Source organism: Anas acuta, chromosome 11 (genome assembly GCF_963932015.1).
Source record: "Anas acuta chromosome 11, bAnaAcu1.1, whole genome shotgun sequence".
In the NCBI taxonomy this organism is placed as follows: domain Eukaryota; kingdom Metazoa; phylum Chordata; class Aves; order Anseriformes; family Anatidae; genus Anas; species Anas acuta.
Window position 1 is genome coordinate 15,787,099 of NC_088989.1, and position 15,667 is coordinate 15,802,765.

A 15,667-nucleotide genomic window follows, 5' to 3' on the forward strand; every position below is an offset into this window, starting at 1 on the left:
GCAACACAGACAGAGGCTGGCTCCACTCCCTTTATTGGCATCGGGGGGGCAGGCAGGGGGGTGCCACCCCTCCAGCCGCCCGCAGCCCGGCTCAGACCATCTTCATGACCTTGTGGATCCAGTCGACGTAGAGCGAGACGCGGATGAAGAGGGCGGGCTGGTCGGTGCGGGCGCAGACACGGGACGGGGTGATAACCCCCTCCAGCACCCAGCAGTCGGCGGTCAGGCAGGCCAGGGGCCCTCCGTAATCTCCCTGCAGGGCCAAAAGAACACCGTGACCCCCATCCCGGGGGGTTGGCCCCGAGCCCCCCTGGCCCCGCTCACCTCGCAGGCGCCCACGCCGGAGCGCAGCGGGGCGGTGCACAGCTCGCTCTCCTTCAGGCGCCCACGCAGCGCCGCCTGGCACTCGCCGTGGGCCAGCACGGGCAGCTGGGCCACGTTCAGCACGCGGCTGTCGGCCGTGCCTGCAGGGTGCCAGCCCCCGGGGCGGCGGCGGGGGGTGGCACGGAAGGGGGAGGGCGTGAGAAGGGGGTGTCATGGGATGGGCAGGGGGATGCTGTGGGCAGGGGGTGTTGCAAGCAGGGGGACACGACAACAACGGGGAGGCTGTGGGCATGGAGGTGCCACTGCATGGGGATGGTGCGGGCAGGGGGATGCCGTGGCCGGGGCTGCCCACGTTGGGTACCTCTGGTTTCCCCCCAGCCGGCGATCTCGCAGATGGTGCCCGCGGGCACGACGTAGCGCTCGGGCGGCAGGCAGATCAGGGCCACGCGCTTGTTCAGCACGGCCGGCCTGCGGAGGGACACGGGGGGGGTGTGGGGGACATGGTGCCAGCCCCAGTGGCACCAGGCAGGGCACGGGGCTCGGCTGCTCACCTCGCCAGCTTCAGCAGCACCAGGTGGGACTCAGAGGGACCGCAGAGGATGCGCACGATGGGGATGGCCTGCAGGTCGGGGTCTGCAGGGCCGGGGTCCTTGAACAGCAGCCCCAGGTGCACCTCATAGCCTGACAGGTCCGCGTCGCTGCAGGACGGGGACATCAGGGCACGGCGGCGCCCAGCGCCTTGCGTGCTGTCCCCAAGCTCACCAGGAGGAGAAGCACTGGCGGATGCTGATCACCCACTGCTCATTCACCAGGGACCCGCCGCAGAAGTGCACGCCGGCCCTGCAGGCACCAGCATGAGGGGGGGCAGCTCGGGGGGGCGCCCGGCTGGCGGCGCAGCGGTGCTGGCACGCGGGGTGCCCGCTCACCGGTTGCGGATGCTGACGGTCCACGGCGAGTTGCCGGGCTGCCCGCCCACGATGCGCCCCTTGAGCTGCAGCCTCTCGTCCCGCCGGCCGCACTGCTCGAACGTCACCGCCTCTGCGCACACGGCAGGCGTCAGCCGGTGGTGTCCGCGCCCGCCGCGTGGCACCCGGCGTCCCCCCGTCCCTACCCGCGCTCTCCAGGATGGACGGCACCGCGTTGCCGGCTGCGGAGAGAACAGCAGGGGGGTGGCTGCAGCGGGGTGGCCACAAGCACGCCGCGGGGCAGGGGGGGCTCGGCGGGGCCGGGGCTCACAGCAGGGCTTGATGGCGCAGTAGTCAAAGGGCATGCGGGGGTCCATGGTGTAGCACCAGGGGCCGTGGCTGTCGTTGTCGGGGTTGCGGCAGTAGTTCTCCTCCAGGTGGGCCTCGGGGTGGGTGGCGGGAGAGATCCTGCCGCGAGGGTGTCACCACCTCTGTCCCCGTCCCCGTGGCCGTGCCGCAGCCCCCGGGAGGCTCCTGCACACACTCACTGGGGCACGTGGGGTGTCCGCGCGTCCCAGCGCTGGCACGTGATGCCCTTGCGCGTCTTGCTGACGTGGCCGCGGTACGTCTCGCCGTGGCCGTGGTAGCACTCTGGGGACAGGCAGGGAGCGCCCTGTCACAGGCGGGCACCCTGACGGGGGCACCCCCACGCCCAGGGCAGCGGGGCTCACCCTGAGCACCCAGCTCGTCGTCGCAGCGGCGGATGTGGAAGCAGAAGGCAACGCGGACGCTGGGGCGGGTGGTGAAGCACCACGGCGCCTCCGAGCCGTCGGGGTTGCGGCAGTAATTCTCCTGCAGGTCCCTGGCAGAGCAGCCGGCTGCGTGCCCGTGCCCACGGGTGCTGCCCACGGCCCCCCCGTCCTGCCCCGCCACACCTACTTGCACGGGTACTTCTCGGGCACAAAGTGGTGCCGGTGCGGTGCCTGCGCGTCCCAGCGCTGGCACGGGATGCCCGACACGGTGACGTTCACCCGGCCCCGGTAGCCTTCGCCCTTCCCCCTGAAGCAGTTGGTGGTGACGTTGAGGGGCCGCGGACGCTTCTCTGCTTGCGGGGGCAGAGAACAGCGGGGTGAGGGTGGCAGCGAGGACATTTGGCCCTGCAGGTGCCACCAGCGGGGACTTACTGCAGACGCGGATGCGGCAATACTCGCGCTCCCGCGCGGGGTCAACGGTGTAGCACCAGGGCTGCTCGGAGCCGTCCGGGTTGCGGCAGTAGTTGTCATCCAGACCCTTCTCGGGGTACCTGGGCGAGAGACGGGGAGCAGTGGGTGAGGGTGACAGGCACCGTGCCAGCACCGTGGCTGCGCGCCCCCGGGCCGGTACTTGTCGGGGTGGTAGGGATGCTTGTGCGGGTGCTGCAGGTCCCAGCGCTGGCACTCGGTCCCTGACTCGGTGTGGTCCACGAAGCCCCGGTAATCCTCCCCGTTGCAGGTCATGCAGATGGCTGCCAACAGCGGGAGGGTGGCCTCAGCGGTGGCGGGGACAAGCGGCACGGGGCGTCCCGGGGGCGCGGCGCTCACCATCCTGGCACTTCTTGATGCCGCAGCTCTGGTGCCGCACGTTGGGGTCCACGGTGTAACACCAGGGGCCCCGCTTGTCGCGGTCGGGGTTTCGGCAGTAGTTCTCCTCCAGCCCGTTGCGTGGGGACGGCAGGAACCTGCGCCACCCCCGGTCAGTGCCACCGCCCCAGCGCCGTCCCCACCGCCCCCACCCCGCACCCATCACCCCACGCCGCCCCGTCCCGCGTCCCACCGCCCCGTGCTGCCCAGGGCTGGTGCCCACAGCCGCTGGGGGGGCGGCGGGGGGCACGGTGGCACCTGTGGTCGTGCGGCGTGGTGGCCTGCCAGTGCTGGCAGCGCAGCCCCTTCTCGGTGGTGGCCCGCGTGCCGCGGTAGCTGACGCCGTCGGCCACGATGCAGTCCCGCAGGTAGTCTGGGCAGAGCCGGGCAGGGCGTCAGGGCCGGGCAGGCAGCGGGTGGGTGCCCGTGGTGCAGCCCCGGTGCCCACCTTTCTTCTGGTACAGGTCGCAGTGGATGTTCTTCTGCAGCCGCACGCCGGGCGAGTGCTGCGTCCAGCGCAGCAGCTGGCACCGCTGGCTCTGCCGCTCGTGGTGGAAGGCCCTGCGGGGCGTGACAGCGGGGTGGCACCGGGGGGGACACGGGGGGACACCGGGGGGCACGGGGCTCACCCCGCTTGGTGTCTCACCGGCAGGCCGGGCTGGTGGCACAGCGCTGGGCGCACTGCTCGGCCGGGCCTGGCTCTGGCGGTGGCGGTGCCTCGGGGGGCAGGGGCAGCAGCTCGGTGGCCCGCAGGCGCTGGAAGTCGTTGAGGGGCGAGCGGGAGCCTGGGGAGCGCGGCGGGAGCTGGGCACGGGGGGCACGGGGCCGGGTGGGGCCCCCCCGGGGCTGCCCAGACCCCGCTGTCCCCCCCCCAGTCCCAGCCCTACCTGCGCCCAGCGCCACGGCCACAGCCACAGCCAGCAGCACCCGCGGCACCGGCATGGCGCTGGGGGGGGGGCGGGGCCTGGCGGGAGGGGGCGGGGCCTGGAGGAAGGGGGGCGGGGCCTAGTGGAGTGGGCGTGGCCTGATGGGAGGGGCGTGGCTTGGTGGATGGGTGGAGCCTGAGGGTGGGCGTGGCTTGGTGCTAGGGGCGTGGCTTAATGGTAGGGGCGTGGCCTGTTGGGTGGGGGCGTGGTTTGATTGGTGGGCGTGTCGTTGAGGGGGCGTGGCTTGCTGTGGGCGTGGCCTGTTGTGGGCGTGGCCTGGTGCCCGGGGGCGTGTCCCAGCGGCAGGTGCGGGGCGGGGCTGGCGGCGGCGCCAGGAGGCAGCGGACGCGGCGAAAGGGGCGGGGCCTGGCGGGGAGCTGGGGGGGGGGGGGGCGGCGCCGCGCGCGCGGCCACGTGGGGCGGGGCCGGGAGGGGGCGTGGCCTGGCGCGGGCGGCGGGCGCGGATTGGCCGCGGCGCGCTCGTGCCGCCGGTTGCCAGGCGCCGCCGAGGCCCCGCCCCCGGGTCCGTGCCCGCGCCCGCGCGGGGTCGCGCTCGCGCCGCGCCGCCCGCTCCGTGCGCTCGGTTCGGGGCCGCTGGCGGCGGGGAGCGGCCTCGGGGAGCGGCCGCGGGGCCCGGTGAGCACGGGGGGGACCCGGAGGAGGGGGGGGGGAGGCGGGGAGGAGGAGGTGGGGACGGAGCGGCCGGGCCTCGCCTCGCCTCGCCGCCCGGTGGCACCTGCCGCGCCGCCCTGCCCTTGGCCTACCGGGCGGGCCGGGCCTGGCGGCGGCGGCAGCGCCGCGGAGGCTGCGGGGAGCGGGCGGCGGAACGGGCCCGGTAGGGGCAGGGCCTGCGCTGGGCCTGAGCCTGGGCCTGGGCCTGGGTGCGCCCCCGCTGGGGCCGGGCCGGGGGTCCCGGAGCTGTGTGCCCGGCTGTAGGGGGGGGGCTCGGCTCGGCGGGGCTGACCTTGGGCTGCCGCCCCCCGCGGGGAGCCGGCCCCCGGGGGCTCCCGGCCGCCCCCCAGCAACAGGCGGCGGGGCCCGGCCCGGCTCTGGGCCGCACGGAGCCGCCCGGGGGCTGCGGGGGGTGGGGGTGGGGGGCTCGGGGCCCCCCCGCTCGTTGTTCCCGGTGCCCGTCCCGGCAATGCCCTGCCCCAGCTGCAGGGCGCTGTGCCAGCCGGGGGGGCTCGGGGCGCTGGGCACGGCCCCGCTGCCCCCCCACACACCGTGCCCTGGTGCTGCGGGACCCCCAGCACCGTCCCTGGACACCCGGCGCTAACAGGACAGCGGGGTGCTGGTGCTCGGGGTGCCCACTGCCTTACAGCCGCCCCTTTCTTGACGCTAGGTAGTAAATTCTGCGTAAATCTTCTCCTTTCTCTGCCTGCTGTGCTGGGCTTGGCTGCCCCAAGAGACGGAGCTGGACCCTCAGCAGGTACGGCGAGACCCCCAGCTCGTGGTGTGAAACACACGGCTGGAATGGGCTCAAACCCGACCCTATCCTCCAAACATCACTCATCCTCCAAACATCACTCATCCTCCAAACATCACTCATCCTCCACAGGCAGCTGCTTGGGAGGACTCCTCGCGTGTCTCCAGCCCCAGCAGCCGGGGTGGGTGTCGGGGGCAGCGCCGTGCCCTGCTCTGTGCCCGTGGGAGCTGACGGCCACGGCTGTGAGGAGAGGGGCCTCGGTGCTTTGTGCTGCCCCCCAGCCCCCTGGCAGCGTGGCACGGCAGCAGGAGCGGTGTCTCGCTGCCTGATCCATGGTTTGGGTTGAAATAAGGTGGGGTTGTCCTGGAGGGGGTCAGCACGCTGTGCCAGCCCGGGGGGAGCTGTGGCCGGCTGCTTTCGGCGGTGACACCCGTCATAAAGTTTTGTTGCAGGGCTGATTCTGGGTGGCTTGCGCCTTTCCTCCCGTGAGCTGAGGACTGATATGGAGGAATTAATTCCGGTAATGATTAATTTGAACAAGGAAAATGCAAACTCAAAGTTCTCCTTGGGCAAGCAGTGGTTGTGTAAATAAATGTCTCTGGCATTCCTTGCGCTGCTCGTAGGCTGCCGGCCGATTGCTTCTGGCCTCTTGCTGGATCAGTGGGGAGGGAGGGTGGGAGGCTGCTGCTCCCTGAGCTCAGAGTACTTCAGCAGCAATTTGGGCAAAATACAGATAAACACAGTTGGGTTGACCCAGCATATCTGAGGTCTTGGTATGCTGCAAATGTTTGTTCTTAGGATGTTTGTGCCGTCTGGAGAGCTGCGTACCTTAAACCCCATTCGCTGTGACCGTGTTTGAGCTGTGAAAAATCAAAGATCAGCCCCAAGAACCGGGGCTTTTAGGGCTTGTTCTGCGAGGGTAAGTTTGGGCAGACTGCTGAGGTGCTGCTGGAAGGGAAGATAACACCATAACCTGCAGGAGTCATTCAGATGGGTGCGTTTCCTCTCCCAGTGCACGTCTCTATCTGCTATCTCCCTGCACTTCCCAGCTGGCTTAAAGCTGTCCGTGGGTCAGTTTGCTGGATGGAGGCTCATCTTGCCAGCGGGGCAGGCGCTGTATATATTTGGCGTTTCTGCCTTCTTTGTCACCGCCTCCCTCCCGAGCTTGCAGCTGGCCTGCTGGCACAGCGCTGCCCCGAGAGCAGGGTGCCCGGGGGTGTCCCCCCTCTGCCCCTTGTGCCCGGCGTGGGGGGCTTTCTCCTCCACGTCCTGCAGCTCCCTCTGTGCTCTGTGTGGCTGTGGGGGGCTCACCAAGGAGCCCGACCTCGCTGCGGGTGGCTCGGGCTGGGCTGGGGGCACGCTCAGTGCTCCTGGAGGGGCGAGGTGCTCGTCCCGCGCACGCGGTGGCAGCGTGCTGTTTGCCGGTCTCTTTGCCGAGCTGAGCTTTTCTTTTTGCTCCCCCCTCTCCCAGTTACCTTGCTGCGAGTTCCTCACCCGAATCGTGGCGTGGAAGGAGCTCTCACACGCAGCAGGCCCAGGCTGGAGGAGCAGGAGGGAGAGGCACAGCCCTGGTGCTGGTGGGCTTGGGAACGGCAGTGGATCTTGTCCGAGTCCTGCAGGTGGATGCTGTTTAGTTTCTCTTTGGGGTTTTCTTTGGGAAAATTGCCTCCTGACCTCGCCTGCCCTGTAAGTAGGCGTTCAGATGAAGGTTTCTGACGAGTTCTCCTCCTTCCTAACTCTTGTCTCGTGCCGTGATCTCGCTGCAGTGCTCAGCTGTGGCATTCGCTGTCTTGGTGACCCTGAACGAGGCTGGTCTGTCTCTTCTGATCCGCTTTCTGAGAAGGGTGCTGCTCGTGGGGGGCTGTACAGGCAGCCCCAGAGATGTTTCGTATGGGGCTCCTCAGAGCTTTCTAGCAGATTGCTGGAGAAGCCTCTTCACCAGCGCTCAGCTTTGCAAATGCTGCTGGTGGGGACCTGACGGGCGGCATTCCTCCCTGCCTGCCCGGGGCTGCCGAGCACGGAGAGGTTTCGGCTTACTCGCACAGCTCCAGGTCACGCTGGCAGTGAGCGCGTACAGGTGATGGATTCACGCCGGTGCTTTCAGGCACGTTTCTGGTTTTTTACGAACCAGGTTGTGCGTGGAGGCTTGAGGAAGCTCGATCTCCCTTAAGGGTGGGAGTTCACAGGCAGTGGCTGTGATGAGAGTTGCCAGTGGCAGACTCTGGTCGCTTGCTGTCGGTCCCAAGGGCTAGGGACTGATTTGGGATGAGTTGGGTGAGGCTCGGTGATGGCCTCAGCCAGCGGTTTTCCACGTGAGCATTGAGTGGCAGTGGGTGATGTGACAGCCCCGTGCTTCAGTCACAGCTACAGGGGGTGGCATGGGGACCACCTGTGCTCTGGGTCCCTCACTGGGCAGGGCTGGCTCGCTTCCTTTCACTGTTTTTTTCATTTTCCTCATGCCAGCTCCTCCTTCAGACCCTTTGGGAAACGTTCCCCTTCCCAGAGCTCCTGTCCTCCCCCAGAGAATTTCCTTGTGCCAAGGGCATCTTTGGGGCTTTTCTGTTACAGGGCTGGGTCTGGTGGGCAACAGCAGTCCCCGACCCTGCTGGGCAGTTGTTCAGGAGTCCGGGGTGCTGCTCAGACACCTCCTTCATCAAAAGGGAAGTGTTTGCTCAGTCTGTTCAGCACAGCTGCTGTGCACCCCCCATGAACTCACGCTGTAAAGCTATCCTCCAGCTGGGAGCTTCCTCTCCAGGAAGGAAAAGTTCCTTCAGGCCTTCTGTAAGTATCACAGAGACTGAAATAACAGTGCAGGGACATAACGTGGTGTCGTTTTTAGCTGTGCTGTGGCTCTCGGGATCCCTCCAGGAAGCTGGCTCCCAGGTATGGGGTAGGGAGGCAGAAAAACACCAGGGCTGCAGCATCCTTCCCTCCTGCTGCCTGCTGCACGGCGGCAACACAATCCTCCAGAACAAGGACCTGCTGGGCCAAAATTCCAAACTTCATAGGTGATGGGGGGACTGAGTGCTCCTGGTGGTCTCCGTGGCGCCCACGCTTTGTGTCCGTCCCCATGCCAGCAGCCTCGTGCTGGCTGCTCCTTCAGGAAACGCTTCTCGTGTCTTTGAATAAAATTTGGTGTGGGTATCAGTTAGAGTTCAGACTTCAGAGAAATAGGAGGTTTGATCTTGCGGGAGTAACAAATCCCCTTCGGAAAGTCCAGAGGAGGCCAAAGCAACGTGCTGGGCCGGTGCTGCGTGCGGAACCCCACCGGCCCTTGTTAGTAAACTGCCTGGAAGAAAAGCGTAAGAATAGGACTTCAGAGCCCTACGGAAACTGGGTAACAAAGCTGACATGAGGGAGGGATTGGGCTGTTGCTGGCAACGCCGTAAGCTCGTGTTTTGTGATCTGAAAGCGTTTGAGGAGGCAGCGGCGGTGCTGCGAGTGGTGCTGGTGATAAGCTGGGATGAAAGTTGTGATTCTGCCTGCTTAACAGGGCCGAGTGCGGTACCTGTGGTTGTCACGGCTCGCCTAGGTGTGGGGAGGTTTGCTGAAAGGCCTGGATCAGGGCTGGTCGAGAAGCAGCATCGCAGGCCCGTGGTTCAGTACCCACCCGCCTCTCGCTCCCACTGCCGGCACCGTAGCACCGCACGCCCCAAAGTGCTGGAAGCTGGGATCCTGCCCCTCCTCGTCCTTCTCCCTGCTTTGGTGGGACCAGGACGTGGCCAGTCCTTGGTCTGCAGGCTGGAGCCTTCCCCAGGGAGAGGCTGCAGCGCTGTCCTGCCGTCACAGGAAGAAGCTGTTTCCTGCAGGCCTGCCTGCTGGCGCTGTGTGCTTCGCCCTGGCGTGACCGAGCTCCACATCCCCCAGCCCTGCTCCCTTCCCTCAGTCCTGGCCTCCTAAAGCCTCCCCTGGCGGTGCGTGGACGTGCAGCGAGCCGAGCCCTGAGCGTAGGTGAGCCTTTTTGCACCTTTTGCGGGCTCCTCGTGGTCTGCTGAAAACCATGGGGTGCGTCGGGGGAGCCCTTGGTGCGGTTCTGCCCTGCCTGGTACAGAAAAGCAGGACGGAGCAGCAGGCAGAGAGAGTTTGGGCTTGATTTTCCTGCAGCTGGGATAAGCTCAAGATGCTGCACACAGGGCCAGCTCTGCCCAATCCCCGGTACGTCTCGGCTGCTGGTCAATGTTCTGGGGTGGAATTCTCCTTAATATCTGCTTGAGCTGATGGGGGGGCTGACACCCAGCACCGTAGGTTTGGGACCGGTGGGGTAGGGTCATGCTGAAGGCAGGAGGGTGCGTGGAGCTTGGAGCTGCTTGGGCACGTGGCGAGGTGTGCGGGTCACAGTGAGTGAAGCCACCGTGGTATCAGCTGAAGGCTCAGCTCTGCAGCACGACCTGATCCATGACTCCTGCTCATGTCCCAGCACTTCGCTGTGTGCTCCCTTCAAAGCAAAGCCACGCACGAGTGGAAGTTTATAGGCACGCTGGTCCCAGTTTCACACTGACAGTGCCCAGTTCCGTGCTGGGAGGGGAGGAGGACGTTTGGTGGCTGCTGCAGCAGTTGGTGCTTCGGGAAGCTCTGAAGGTGTTCATCTCCCCGAGGAGATGGTGACAGGGATCAGCTGGAATAACTGGTGGCCCCTGTCCTGCTGGGCCCCTGTCCTGCAGGACAGCTGCTTGCCTGCACCTTGCCTCTCCTCCACGGGAAGGAATGCCCTGTGTCAGCAGGGCCAGAGGCCCCCTTGTCTTGCCGTGGGCTGTGTGGGGAGGAGGAGGCGTTTCAGCTCCTCTGGCCAGCTGGAGGTGGCACAGGGGCAGGTCGGTGACACGGGTGGCACGGTCAGCAGGCTGCACGCACGTCACTTCAGCTCCTAGCTGGGGCCGGTCCCCTGGCGTCAGGCTCTAGAGCAGTCCCGTGCAGAGAGAAGTCACTTGCTAGAAGCATCTCGAGTGTTTTTTCGATGGCTTTTGAAGGACCTCGGGGGCTGAGCAGAGACCTGCAGCGGGCCGTTTGCCTGCGCGCCTGGAGGAGCTCAGGCAGCTGCTTGGGGTGGGCTGGATCCTGTCCGCCCTGCCTGGAAGGGTTGGGGAGAAGGAACAGCAAAGCCTTTCCTACCAAACCTTCAGTTTCCAAGCGTCTGTGAGGATCCCAGCCACCAGAGGAGACTGACAGGGCTGCTGGAGAGTCCTGGGTGCACGAGCTGCCAAAATCTGCACGGGCCGTTGAATAGGAGGAAAAGTGGGCTGGAGCAGGAAGGAAACGGGGTGCATCAGGCGAAGAACTTCATCCTATAAATGTAGCAGGTAACACAAAATATTAACGTAAGAAAGAAGCTGTGGTTTTGCCATGAAGTATCTGGCTGAGGTGCCTCTGCAGTGAGTGTGTGCAGGCAGGACGGGAGAGCTGGTGGGTGCCGGGCAGCTCTCCTTCTTCTCTGAGCTGTTTTTGGCCATGAAGCATGAAGGTCTGTATGAAGCCAGAGGAGGAGGAAGCCAGGCAAATTAAAACCTGGGAAAAGTGCATTATTTTTCTCGGTTATTTGCTAAGGTGCTCCTCAGTTGGAAGAGGTGTAGCTGGGGAGAGGCTGTGGCTGTGCCGTCCCGTGAAGCCTGTGGCTGCAGACACTGCTTGCTGCAAGATTTGCCTTCGTGGAGCAGGTGAGGTGCTGAGGACCACTGTAGCTAACCTCGCTAAATGCGGGGTTTGAATGTGATGTGGCCGTGTTTAGGAATGTAAGCTGAAGTGAGCGTTGAGCCTCTCATATGACCAGCTCTACTGAATGTCTGTTTAGCTAGCAAATCTGTTTTTCTTGTCCCTGTCACTTAAAATGAGTACGGCTGTGCTAAGAAATCTTTGGAGATGCCGCCGTGTCTCACCCAAAGCCCTAAATTGCTGCTTAATTTATGTTGCTGCAGTCTGAGCCTGCGTTTTGGGAGCGGAGTTGGGAATTTTGTGGTGCTGGGAGCTGGGTGCACGGGCAGCAGCGGGGCCGCTGACCCTGCTGCGGTGCTCAAAGCCACCCCCGGGGGTGTTCCCATGGGGGATGTGCCCAGCACCCTGTTGTAGGTTCTCCTGCAGTCCTTTTTCAGCCCCGTGTCATTGAAGCTCATGGGTCTGGCTGTTCCCTCACTGGGAAAGGGAGGTGACAACCAAAGCCAGCTTCGTGGTGACGTCCCCGCGGCGTGGCCCGGGGTCACTCCTCTCCTGGGGTGGGTGCCAAATGGTGCGTTTAGGCCCTGCAAAAAGTGGATTTAGCAGCAGTTGGTGGGCAGCAGTGCTGCTTCGGGAGAAGCAGAGCTGCCGTGGTGCCTTTTGGAGTACAGCTGGTTGTGCTCACGCTGCTTCCCAGAGCCCGTCACGGCCGCAGCGCAGCTCAGCGCTAGATTTGGTAGCTAATGCTCTTTGGAATAAGTGTCATTTAAAAAGTATTCAGCCAAGAAAAAGCACAAGATGTAATTCCAGTGAGTTTTTTTTTAGAAGGATGGGAGCTTCTATTAAAGGGAATGGGCGCCGGGTGGCCTCCAGCCCTGTGCACACGAGGAGCCTCGCAGGTGCCGTCCGCTCGCCGCCTTCCTGAGTTCCTGCAGAAATGGCACAGAGCTCAGACTGAAACGTTCCCTCCGCATCTGCTGACATTTACAGTTAAGGTATTTTTCTGCTTAACCTGTGAAGCTTTTGCATGCGAGGCAGAGGTCCTGGGAAGGGATGAGAAAGGAGGCTATTTTTACTCTCTCACAAACAGGGCTCGGCGTGTTTATTTTAGCCTCCGGAGCCACTCAGGCCAGCGCCTTGGTTTTTTATAGTCTCCTGTTACCCTCCGATCGGAAAACAAAGTTAAACTCTGGAAACCCCAGGAAAACGGGGTGACCTGGTGCTCTCGGCCCCCGAGACCGACAGGGAGGATTTAGGTTGGTCCCAGTCCCTGCTCCCTGGCATTGATGAGGATGGTCCCTGTGATTGCAGGCGTGCCTCACGTGCTGCTCTCGGAGCTTTAAGCTCCTGAGCCCGGCTCGGTGCTGGAAGCTATTAAAAGCAGGGTGTGCTCACGCCGTGGTGGCACGGACAGCTGGCAGCTGTGGCTGCTGCTCCCTTCGACGTGTCGGGGTGCTCGTCTGTCCCGGCCTGCTGTCCCACGGTACGCAGCGGGTGGCGCTTCCCACTGCCCCGACCCTTCCTTGCTGTCCCTGGGCCCCCAAAAAACAGCACCTTCCTGCTGCTTGCTCTTCGTTTTCGGCTCTGCTGCCTCCGTACCCAAAGCTGGTGTCACTGTGCCCCCAGGGCAGTCCCGTGGCAGTGCCACGCTGCCCTCCCCTTGCTCCCTACAGGCTCCCTCGCTGGTCCCCTGCTGCTGGGTGCCCTCGGCAGGTCCTGGAGGTACAGTCAGTACCTTGGGGGTGTTTTTTCCCCTTTCAGGAGCAAGTTCAGGAGAGCAGTTCTTGTGGTGAGGGCTGCTCTTTCAGCCTGGTTCATTTCTGTTCGCTTGGCTTGGATGTGGCTCCCAGAAGCAGGGAAAGGACTGGGCTCCCAGTGTCTGGTCCGGCCTCGGAAAAAAACACACGCCTGGCCAGAGACGTGTCTGCTGCCTGTGTTTTGGATTAAGCGGACCTGGACTTCCTTGCAAACAGTAATATTGGTGTGCTGTAAAGCATCTGCGGGCATCTGCACTCTGAAGGCTGAGCTGTGTTGGCGTCCTGAAGGGGAGGAGAGCTCCAAGGGCAGAGTCTGGACGCAAAGGGGTGGCCTTTTGGGCTGCTCCATGGGACAGGGGGCTTGGGGTACACGTGGATGCATTGCACCAGGCGTGCTGCTGGTTGGGTGTTCTCTGGCTTTGGCAGCAGGAGGAATACCTAGCTCTGGTTATGCTGCTTGCAGTTACTGGGGTATTTGCTTTTGCTTATCAGCCTGGAAAAAAAGGAAAAAGACTAAAATTAAAACTAAAACCATGTTGTTGCTTTGTGGACCAGGATGTGTCAATTCACAGAACTCAGGCTTGATGTATCAGTGGAGTCCTAGTGGTGCAACACGTAATGAATGGTTTTAGACGAGCACCTGGGAAGAAAAAAAGAGGTGAGCCTAGGTTATAACCTAAGGAACACAGCACAGCTTTAAAAATCAGGGGCAGTCCACAGGTCTCAAATATGAAGCATTGCATTGCAGTTGCCTAATAGAATAAATTTTGAAACAAAGTGACTTAAAATACTTATTTATAGAAAATATACTCAGGGACTGGAATGCGACTGTAGTAATGCTTGAAATATCCCTGGAAGAGCTGTGCTGCTGGGCAGGGTGAGTTTCCCAAACTGTTTCTGACTCTTCCAAAACATTTCCATGGGTTTTTCAGAGAGCTTTTCCCCTGTGCTATTTCCCAGGTTTGCTGCACTGACCTCTGCCCGCTTTCCCCATACACCTTTCCTGGTTTCCTCCCAAACTGGGAACCTGGCAAGTGTGTTTTTATCTACAGGAAAAGAAAGCCCGAAAGGCTGGGGGAAAGTTTCCATAACCACCTCACTGCTTGCAGCTTCCAGGCCTGGAAGGAGCTGAAATGGAGGTGTTTGTCACTCCCGCAGAGCAAGCGGCTTCACCGGGACTGGGGTGAATGGCTCTGGGGGCGGCCTGGAGGCCATCGGGTATTGTGCTGTCCGGGACAAAGGCTACGACAAAGGCTGCTCAGACATCTGGATTGCATGGGGGATGATTTTAGGGGAAATTTCCTTAATTTGCCCTTTCCTGACCTTCTGGTGCACTGAGAAAACAAGCTGGTTTTATGGACAGTTAACTCACAGAAAGCGCCAGCTTAAATTTCCTCCAGGAGCCATAAAGCTGGAGGGCAGCTGCCCCGGCTGGGCAGCTCATCGTGTGCTCACCTGGCTCAGCTCCCACCCCTCCACGGAGGCTGGCTTTGGCTTTTTTGTGGAAATAAACCTGGTAACGTGGGGAAGTGTGGCCAGAGAGTGGCTGGGGGCTGTCTGTGTGAGCCTGGGAGGCCTCAGAGCTCGTGTGCGTTCCCTCTGGGGTCTGAAGGCCACAAAAACAAGGCAGGGCCGGGCTGGTTCGCCTGCAGCAGGGGCATGTGCTGTGGTGGTGGTGATCCTACCAGCTAATTCTGCTCAAGTTTGATGGGGAGGTCGGATTTTGGACACCTAGGAGAGCTGTGAGGTGCTGGGTTGGTTTGCTGTGCTGTGGGAGCTGCCTTGCCTCCCCTGGGAGCAGGCGGGCCGCCCTTCCCCTCCGTCACACTTTATTCACTGGGCCGTGTTCAGGAGGAGGGGAAGGGAAGGAGAAACCTCCAGCCTGTGCCCGGGGCTGGAAACCAGAGCTGGACCGCTGCCCTTCCATCCCCGGGATGCCTGTGAGGTGATTCCTCGGCCTGGCTGCGGCCCCGCAGCCGCCCCCAGCTGCCGGCTGTCCCTGCCTGTCAGCACTGTGCTGCCAAGCCTTCGGCCTGGTCTCACGCCCAGCGCCCCTTTGTGCTTGGCCAGGACGGAAAATGACTTTGGGGTGAGTGGCTGGAGGGGGGAGACACTTCCCTGCCCCCTCCCTGCTTCATCTGGTGGCACTTGGTGGCAGCAGGAGTGGCCCGGGGGGAGCACCCAGCTCCCCTGCCTGCCCTCCAGCTGGCCATGGGGACCTGCGGGGGCTCCCTGAGCCCACCCCTCAGCAGGTTGTCCCATCTGATACAAGGAAAACTCTCTGGCACGCTCAGGGCCTGCAATCTCTTGGTTGTGTTGAAGCCGGGGCCCTGTTTCTCTTCCTTCTAATCTCCTCTGCAGCGGTTGATAAGCGGCAGGTCCCTCCTCGGAGAGAAAGCGCTGCAGGAAGAAATGCCAGGAATGCGAGCAGCAGGTGGGGACGGGCAGATGCACGGATCAATCACAGCGGACTGACAGCGGCTCATTCCTCTAAAGAGCTCCTGTTCCCCTCCAGCTGGGGCCATACCAACCCCTCCAGCCATTGCTGGGGGCGGCTGGGGGTTTTTTTGCTGGGGCACGGCGTGCTCTGGGCTGCCCCAGCCCTGCAGGGCTCCCCGCTGGGGCCGGGACCCTCGGGCCACGCGGCGAGGTGGCAGCAGCCTGGTGGTACCGTGCCCCGTGCTGGGGACGGGCGCGTGGGATCCTGCTGCCACGTCACCGAAGGCGAAGGCTGGCTCAAGTTAATTGAATTTGCTGCACTGTTGCTCTTCACAACGCGGCTTCATCCCTCCGAGGAGCCTGCAGGCGTTTCTGTGGATTAAAAAACCAACACTATTTTGGGGCGGCGATGCTTCCAGGGGGTTACCTGTGTTGGGAAGTGAGAAGATCGCAGCAGGCTGCAGGACTGTGCTGATAGAGAGGGCAGTGCCTCGTGGGGTGCTGCGAAGGGATTCGGGCACGGCGTGAGTACTTCCTCACCTTGTTTCCCTGCAGTCGCTGCTCCTGCTTGCTGAACACCCTGCGCTCGATAGGGAGATGTCTTTCAGCAGCAGGACAGCCTGAT

At 63.2% G+C, this 15,667-nt stretch overlaps 2 protein-coding genes across 6 annotated transcripts in view; one reads left to right on the plus strand and one right to left on the minus strand.

Moving 5' to 3' along the window:
* Nucleotides 1–16: 16 nt before the first annotated feature.
* Nucleotides 17–3,842, minus strand: MST1 (macrophage stimulating 1). 2 transcript variants are annotated; one of them, XM_068694217.1, is made up of 18 exons: nt 3,736–3,842; nt 3,495–3,633; nt 3,297–3,409; nt 3,107–3,221; nt 2,810–2,946; nt 2,613–2,733; nt 2,414–2,532; nt 2,169–2,331; nt 1,961–2,091; nt 1,778–1,880; nt 1,561–1,697; nt 1,436–1,471; nt 1,251–1,362; nt 1,087–1,164; nt 876–1,022; nt 686–792; nt 325–464; nt 17–253 (listed from the first exon to the last, which is right to left on the minus strand). In XM_068694217.1, the coding sequence occupies exons 1-18, from the start codon at nt 3,788–3,790 to the stop codon at nt 92–94; spliced, it is 2,115 nt and encodes a 704-aa protein (XP_068550318.1). In that variant the 5' UTR covers nt 3,791–3,842; the 3' UTR covers nt 17–91. The 2 variants fall into 2 exon arrangements, with proteins under 2 accessions (XP_068550318.1, XP_068550317.1); XM_068694216.1 differs by having other exon boundaries at nt 2,169–2,334.
* Nucleotides 3,843–4,255: 413 nt separating this feature from the next.
* Nucleotides 4,256–15,667, plus strand: part of DAG1 (dystroglycan 1) — a 37,314-nt gene continuing 25,902 nt past the window's right edge. The window contains exon 1 of one of the 4 annotated variants that reach the window (XM_068694197.1): nt 4,256–4,410. The gene's annotated coding sequence lies outside the window, so the exon portion shown is untranslated. Of the gene's footprint in view, nt 4,411–5,181; nt 5,204–11,817; nt 11,842–15,103; nt 15,565–15,667 lie in introns of those variants that run through there. The other 3 variants (XM_068694203.1, XM_068694200.1, XM_068694202.1) reach the window with 3 other exon arrangements.

Coding starts and splice junctions, on each gene's coding strand:
- MST1 (XM_068694216.1), bottom strand. CDS start 3,790: ATGCCGGTGCCGCGGGTGCTGCTGGCTGTGGCTGTGGCCGTGGCGCTG. Junction 3,634..3,735: donor GGCCGTGGCGCTGGGCGCAG/GTAGGGCTGGGA, acceptor CGCGCTCCCCAG/GCTCCCGCTCGCCCCTCAAC. Junction 3,222..3,296: donor CGACCTGTACCAGAAGAAAG/GTGGGCACCGGG, acceptor GGCTCTGCCCAG/ACTACCTGCGGGACTGCATC.